Consider the following 7,922-nt stretch of genomic DNA (forward strand, 5'->3'; position numbering starts at 1 on the left):
CAGAGAATGGAAGGATGAGCATGATTTGCTTCAAAGGCCATGAAGGCAGCTGAAGCAGGTGCAGTGGAGGGCTTAGAGACTGGTCAGGTGTCTAAGACACCAGGCTCATCCATTGCATCTGAGGCCATAACCAGGTATCCTGCCTTTTGGCTTCAGACTTGAATTGTCATTGTAGTCCTCAATCAGGAGGTTAAAATAGTCCAGGCGTGAGGTAGAGTTCTACACCAAGGTGGTATCAGCATCAGGAAAAAAGGGGGCTCATGTGAAAGACGTAAGGAAAGTAAAATCTACACGTTTGGATGACTGAGGAGTGAAAAGAGGACAACTAGGTTGTAAGTCTGGGTGACTGGGAGGAAGGTGGTTCTCTTGATAAGGAGGAACAGAGTAGGGTTTGGAGAGAAAGTTTAATTAGATTAGACCTGCCCCATACATTTCTTCTCAGTCTTTCCCTATACCTCCCCCCTTATAGCTTGGAAGCATTTAGTAAGATTACTAATACACTTGGAAAAACAGAAAAGTATTTATTAATGTATTGCATGAGTCAAACCTGTGTTACCAACAGTCTCTCCACAGCCAGTTAGCAGCTATTGGAGGGGTGGGTTTCCAACAAGGCTTGTCAGACATAGCTGACTTGTGCAGACAATGCAAGATCCCAATGTATTTACAGTTTTATTTTTTTAAACCTTTTATTTTAAACCAATTTTTTTTTGAGCTTTTTAAAAATTTAAGTGAGGCAATTAAGTGACTCCCCCAGAGTCACGCGGCTAGAAGTATTGTATCTGGGAGGCCAGATTTCAAATCTGGTTGTCCTGCTCTGTTTACTATGCCACCTAGCTTCCCCCTATAGTTTCTTAATTAACAAAAAAAATCAACATAAAATACAGTATCAATATTTGCCCTGGTAGAATCACTATCAACTTCTTTGTACCCTTTTGGATGTTACATAAGATTAAAAAGTGGGATGCATTTCTAGGATTATCCTGAAATAGTGCTTAAGTTTGCCCAGGCCTGACCTAATGCCATTCTATAGAGGGGTTAGGAGGGAAGTCACTAGGTGAGTACTCCCTTTCAATTGGCAAACAGTAACAGGAGAATATAGGATCATCTTGTTCTTCAGAAAGGCCATCCATTTTCAATTCTGTAATAGACAAGTCTCTCCCATTCATGTAGTGGAGACTTCCAGAGGTATAAATAGCATACATCTGACCTGAGGAAATATCTGCAAATGTGAAAGTCCTCTTTCGGTCATCATCAGGTAATTCATAAGGATAGTGACATTGCAACAGTCGAGATTCTGCAGAGATTAAAGGCATCATTAGTCCAAACGAAGGTACTTCAGTGTGCTGAGTGTCAAGTAGAGATAGGTTGGGCTCTCTACTGCTGTGTTCTATGGACCCCTTAAAGGAAAAGAATATTGTCTACATAGGAAGGAGCTGGGGCAGCTAGGTGGTCAAGTGGATAGCACTGGTCCTCATGGCCTTGGATACTTATTAGCTGTATGAACCTAGGGTTAACTGTTAGCCTCCGTTTCTTCATATAAAATGAGCTGGTGTCATGGAGGGTTGGAAGGGCTATTGACTGAGGTTTCCAGCTCCCATATCCATCATCTGCCAATGTTAGACAGGTCATTTTACTGACAAGAGTCCTTTATCTTTGCCCAGCTTGCCTGGCCTAAGTAGGGAGGTTTATGTTCTAGGAAGGGTAATTCTAACTTACCCATTCAATATTTGCAAATGATACCATACCAGTCAGTAGTTTCCGAGAATAGGGACAATCTGCTGTAGAAACTCCCCCTACTTATTTAGCTTATAGTCTTTGGTACTTGTATCAGATTTTTGATAGCCAAGACCACAAATTCAAAAGGCATATGGTTTGCCCCTCAGAAGAAAGCCCAACTCTAGACTCAAAGAGCTGACACTTACCTTGAAATTTCCTCAGAAATTCTCTTAACTCCATGCAGTAAGACTCACTCAGTTTTGGTGTGAAAGGTTTTGGCGTTCGAAACAACAGGGACTCACTCCTAAGGGAAAAAAAGATACTCCGTTATCCCACCAGTCGCCATAGGCTCTATGCTCTCCATGGCACCAAAAGTCTCCTTACCCTGTTTTAGGCACAGCTATTATTACCCTTACCCCTCTATCCTGGATATCCCATTATTTTCCTTCGGAATGTTAACTTACTTGCGCAGTGTGTCTTCTACATCCTAGGAAAGAGAAAGGAAAAGGTCAAAGACTGGCAGGTTTCCAAGGCATAATTCTTATCTAAAAAAAAAAAAAAGCCACAGGACCCTATGCCCCTGGCTCTTGATGGATAAATCTGAGTAAAATACCCTTGTCATAGCTTGGTAATTTTTTCACCACTGCCTAGAGCCCAACATAACTCTCTTACTTGCAGAAGCTCAGTGTCTGGCATCTGAGACTTTTCTTCCAAATCGGAGGCCATTTCCCTCAGCTCATTCCTGTAATGGGACAGATGGAAGCGGCTCATCCTCTTTTTCTCTCTGTTGAGGATTTCTTGCTGGGCCTCCTGCTCCTTCAGCTGCTCAAACATTTCATCCTCCTCCTCATCCAGTTCCACAAGACTGTGGACCTCCTCTTCTTCGTCACTCAGGAATTCACTTATTTCTTGAAATTTTTCTTCAAAGGTCTGTCTTGTCATTTCTACTTGTTCCTACAGTGACACAAGCTCTGATGTTAATTATAAGGGGGGCAATAGCCACTTCTCATCAATTGTGATTTCCAGCATGGTCTGCCAAGTGTATTAGGAAGAACACTGGACTAAGCAGGATTTAGGAAGCCTGAATTGGAGTACATGCTCTTTCATTAAACTGTGTGACCTGGGGAATGTTTTTCTGGCCTCAGATTTCTCTCCCATCCACTGAGTAGGCGAGCAATGATTACCCATTATACAAGCGATATCATGTACATTTCCAAAATACACATGTTCCCCCCCCCAAAAAAAAAGAAAAAGTGACAACATGGTGAATAAAAGGGAATCTAAGATCCCAAAAACAAGTCGTGGCAGGCAGACACTAATCTTATTTCCTATTTGACAGTTACTAAGCAAGTATATTAGAATATAGAAAAAGTGCTTCCGGGCCTGGAGTTCAAATCCCACCTGAGACACTAGCTGTGTGACCCTGAACAAGTCACTTAACCTGTTTGCCTTAATTCATTGAAGGAAATAGCAAACTAGTCCAGTATCTTTGCCAAGAGAACCCTATGGACAACAAAGATGCTATGCTAATGAACTGCTAGTAGAGTGAAACTGGTTCAGTCTTTCTGGAGAACCATTTGGAACTAGGCCCAAAGGGCTAGCAAAAATTGTATATACCCTTTAATCCAGCAATACTAATACTAGGTCACATAGCAATGAAGTGTCTTGAGGCTGGATCTGAACTCAGGTCTTCCTGACTCTAGGTTCAGTGCTCTACCCACTATGCTTCCTCTTGGGTCAGACAAAAAATATAGCAGCTCTTTGTGGTGACAAAGAATTGAAATCAAGGGAATGCTCATCAGTTGGGGAATGGTTGTAAGCAGTGTGGCATAGGATGCTAATGGAGTACTACTGCGCTCTAAGAAATGAGAGGGTGGTTTTAGAAAAAAAAACGTAGTACCAGAAGAACTTTATGAACTGATGCAAAGTGAAGTAAGGACACAAGGACAGATCATAAATTTGAACTTGAAAAAGGTATGGATGCTATCAGTGCTCATGTTTGCAGGTAGGGATAGCTATCAATGGAGTCAGGATGTAAAGACCTGGAAATAAAATCCTTTACTAGGGTAGAAAAAGTGCTGTGGAGGCATGGCTAGCAGGACCTCATCTGTGTGATGCAGCAGCCAACTAAAGCTAAACTTGTCCTCAGTCCCCGTCAGACCTCCGGTAGACTATTGTGTGCAGTTCTGATCACCATTGATCCTACCATTGCCAGCACCCAAAGTATGGTTAAGAAGATGCTAAGGACTTTGAATCCAAGGGGGGGGCGGGGGAGAAGGAGGGAGAGGAAAAATTGTTGTCTCACCCTGAGGGTAGAACAAGGAGCAATGCCTAGGGCAAACTGCCAAGAGTTCCTATGTCAGGCAAAACTTGTTATAATCAGAGCTGTCCCCAAAGTGACACGGGGGGCCTGGAGAGGTAGGATGTTTGCTCTTCCTTGGACCTCTGTTCTTGAAGCAGAAAGTAGATTACCCTTTGTCAAAGCATATTATAGTTGCTATTCTTTGGGTTAGATGGATATTTAAGTCCCTTGCAATTCTCAAACCCTAGGATTCCGACTTCTGCTACAGCTTTGCCCGCCCTGCTGACTCTTGAAGGGTAGAACGGTCTGAGTTGAGTCACTTAATCCCTTTTGTATCCAATCCCACTACATTTGTCACTGGAAGGTCAAGTAAAGGATGTATAAACTTATAGGGAAGATAGAGCCGGGCACTTACTGTCCACACAACAGCCCATGTCCGAGGTATCTTCTTCTCCTCCAACATTAGCTTCTGAATATCTTTTAAATTTCCATTTATAAGTTCGAGATTCTCCTGTAGCTTTTTCTACAAAAGAAAAACAAGACAGTTCTAGTATGGGGCAGGGGCTGAGAAATTCAGGAGGCCTGGGAGGCTAACATCTTTTGTTTTGGAAGGCCCTCATCCTCAGCTGTTAGTTCAATCCTTTAAAGGGGTGGCTCAGAGATACACATGCTAACATGGGGAGTGAGCAAAATGGACTGGAGATGGGGGTGGGGGGGTGTTGGAAAGAAGTACTCACTCAGGTCATGAACTTCCCCGGTAATGATCTGTCATTACCCAGTGGTTACTCATCTTATAGCATTTCTAATTCCAGTGCCCCACAGTTACTAACCTTATAAAGCTTAGCAGCTTCTTCTATGGGTTGGACTGTGTGAGTCTTGTGTTCCTGGGACTGTGAACAGGGTACACAGAGCGGGGTCTGATCATTCACACAGAACAACTTCTTAACCTCCTGGTGGGTGTCACACTTGTTAGGTCCCTCAGGCCTCTGTTGATGTTGTTTGTTGGCAACAGGTTTCTTTGGAGGGAGTTTTCTTCTTCTCCTTAAAGCGGTAACTAAAAGGCTTGAGTGGAAGATTGCCCTGCACCTGCGGCAGGAGGAAGGTTCAGAATCTTCGCTGGAGCCACTGAGACAAGATTGGCAAACACTGTGTCCACAATCAGCCACCACTGGGTCTGTGAGCTGGTCCTGACAAACGTTGCAGGTGAGCACATTCTGGTGACCTTCAATAATGTCTTTAGAAGCCATGATCCTGAGTAAGAGGAAGTGTGAGGGTGTTAAGGATCTTTTTCTCAGGGACCATCCCTCCAGCAAAGTTGCTGGTTAAGAACAAAAGTAATTCTCCCTCCCAGTCGCACAGCTGGAGATTCGTATCAAGAGCAACCATCCCAATAAGCCGAGGTCTGATGAAGTGATAAGAATGACAGTCCTAGGAGTATTAAGAAGTGGGGAGAAAGGGGACAGGTGGATGACACAGTCTATAGAGCACCAGCCCTGGAATCAGGAGTTCAGATCAGACCTCAGACACTTACTAGCTGTGTTACCTGGGGCAAGTCACTTAACCCCCCACTGCCTCAAAAAAATGGCCAGGTGAGAAACCAAAATGGGGGAATAGTGATTTTGAGAGGCCTGACCCAGGCATGGTGCATCAAAATTCAAACACTGAAGCATTCCCAACTTAGTTTATTTACCTTAAATAAATTCTCTCATTTCAGCACAACTGGAGTTTTTGTACCACTATCACAAGAGAAATAAGTTTTTCCTTCAATTTGTTTTATCTACTGCAGATTCCCCTGGGATCAGAATCTACCTGAGTTTCTCTCTCCTTTACCTCCCTACCCCCTGGGCTGCACAACAGCTTTCCAATGGCTTCTGGACCTAACAAGGGTTCCTGGTCATCCACCCACCATTTGAGGTTAAGGCCTTTAGACTTGGTGGAAATCCCAAAACCATCCAGGACACCACTCTGCCCTGCTGACCAGTCACATGCCAGGGAGAGTACATGATATAAGAGGTGCTTTATCCCCATTGAAAATGGATTCACAGAACCAGGAGACCACTGTACACAGTAACAGCCATTGTACTATAACTATGATAGACTTAGCTCTCCTCAGCAATGCAAGGATCAAAGACAACTCCAAAAGGCTCATGATGGAAAATGCTGTCCATATCCAGAGAAAATGCAGATCTGAAGCATACCATTTGCTCTTTGTTTTGTCTTTATTCCTTGTTGTGTTTCCTCCTATTGGTTCTATTTTTGTTTTTACAATATGGCTAATGTGAAAATGTTTAATAGGAAGCAGTGGATAGAGAACCAGCCCTGAAGTCAGGAGGACCTGTTCAAATCTGGCCTCATACACATACTAGTTGTGACCATGGGCAAGTCACTTAACACCAATTGCCTTGTCCAAAAAAAAAAAAAAGCTTATGGAAGTTGAATGTTGAAAACTACAAATTTAAAGAAAATGTGTTCAAATACCTCCATGTGCCACATTCTATCAATATTGAACTTGAGTACAGTGCCATCCCCGACTCAAGATTACCCCTAACAAAATCATATATAAAATTACTCCCTCCCTGAGTCCATAGGAAGAAATAAAGAGACAATTACTAGTCACTCCAAATAGCCATTCCCACACGTTACAGACATAATATGTATAGTCTCTGTAGGAGGGTCTGGTGAAACATGTTAAACTAAGGAATGATGAGACTGGTAGAAGAATCAGTAACAATCTGGGGAGAAGAATCAGTAACAGTCTGGGAAACTGTCTGAAAGAAATGTATAGTCAAAAGTCAAATTCTGCCTAAAGGCCAAGAAAACCCCAAATGAGGTCAAGATTGAGGACAGCTAGGATCAAGTGAATGAAGGGTTTTTTTTTTTAAGGATGGAGAATAGGAGATGTTTGTTGTTAAGTAGCAGATGAATGAAAATTAGGAGTGGAAGATTGAAGAGCTCTCAGCAGAGATCAAGGATAAAAGTACAAGTCTTGGCACTAGCAAAGGAAAAGCCCTGTCTTTTTCCCTTTCCTTTCTCAGCTTGGATTGGCAGTGAGGAAGACCCAAGTTCAAATCCTACCTTAAACACATACTAGCTTTGTGAACATGAGCAAATTACTAGGAGGTCTCCCTGTTTTCATTTGCAAAGTATGGATAAGAAAGGTAATCTACTTCAATCAGCTTTTGTGAGAATCGAAGAGGCTTGTACATTCAGTTACGATCATTTTTGTAGGCTTATTTAAATTGAAGCCATTGTATTTTGTGGGGGGGGATCAATTGGGAGTTAACGATGTCTGCAAGTTGGCTTGTAACAAAACTTATTGCCTAAATAAATAAATGAATCAGGAATTCACTAACTACCTCCTCACCTCTGAGGCTTAGAGCCCTGTAGCTGCCTCCAAGGCTAAACTGAAGGACTACCTGTCTTCTACAGGTCCTCCTAGATCCCCAAAGCTCTGGTCCTTCAATCTTGTATGTTCATCGTATCTATGATATGTGTACCATGTGTGCACATGGAGATTGCCAATACTAAGTGTCTAGAGCACGAGGATTCCATTTCTTGCCTTTGTACCCTTCAGCATTTAGCTCAGGGTCTCCCTCAGCCAGCCCTAAATCAATGCTTCCTGATCAATTGCTCCATTAAATAACAGAATGAAAACATGCCTCCTCAAACCTGGAACAAAATGAATCCCCACTGCTTTGTCATGGTCTGACTTTTCCTGGTATGAGAGCCCAGCCTTCCCATCACCTTACTTTGTCTTCTGTTCTGTCTTAAGGCTGCTTTTATAGGTCCCTGAGAAAGATATTGCAGGAAGCTTCCCAGGAGACTTGAATTCACAGCTGACTAGCTAGTTTCCAAGTGTGGACAGACGAAAAGGTAGTGTGGGAAAGCATTAAGTGCCAACCTT

At 42.8% G+C, this 7,922-nt stretch overlaps 1 protein-coding gene across 1 annotated transcript; it reads right to left on the reverse strand.

Moving 5' to 3' along the window:
• Positions 1-1,013: 1,013 nt before the first annotated feature.
• On the reverse strand, positions 1,014-5,265 carry LOC110210756 (E3 ubiquitin-protein ligase TRIM17-like). The gene is made up of 6 exons (XM_020989831.1): positions 4,849-5,265; positions 4,434-4,541; positions 2,389-2,670; positions 2,181-2,203; positions 1,923-2,020; positions 1,014-1,294 (listed from the first exon to the last, which is right to left on the reverse strand). Exons 1-6 carry the CDS (start codon positions 5,263-5,265, stop codon positions 1,014-1,016), a joined length of 1,209 nt encoding a protein of 402 aa, XP_020845490.1.
• Between the last annotated feature and the right edge of the window lie 2,657 nt (positions 5,266-7,922).

The sequence above is a fragment of the Phascolarctos cinereus genome, unplaced genomic scaffold, assembly GCF_003287225.1.
Source record: "Phascolarctos cinereus isolate Bilbo 61053 unplaced genomic scaffold, phaCin_HiC Scaffold_726;HRSCAF=1367, whole genome shotgun sequence".
In the NCBI taxonomy this organism is placed as follows: Eukaryota; Metazoa; Chordata; class Mammalia; order Diprotodontia; family Phascolarctidae; genus Phascolarctos; species Phascolarctos cinereus.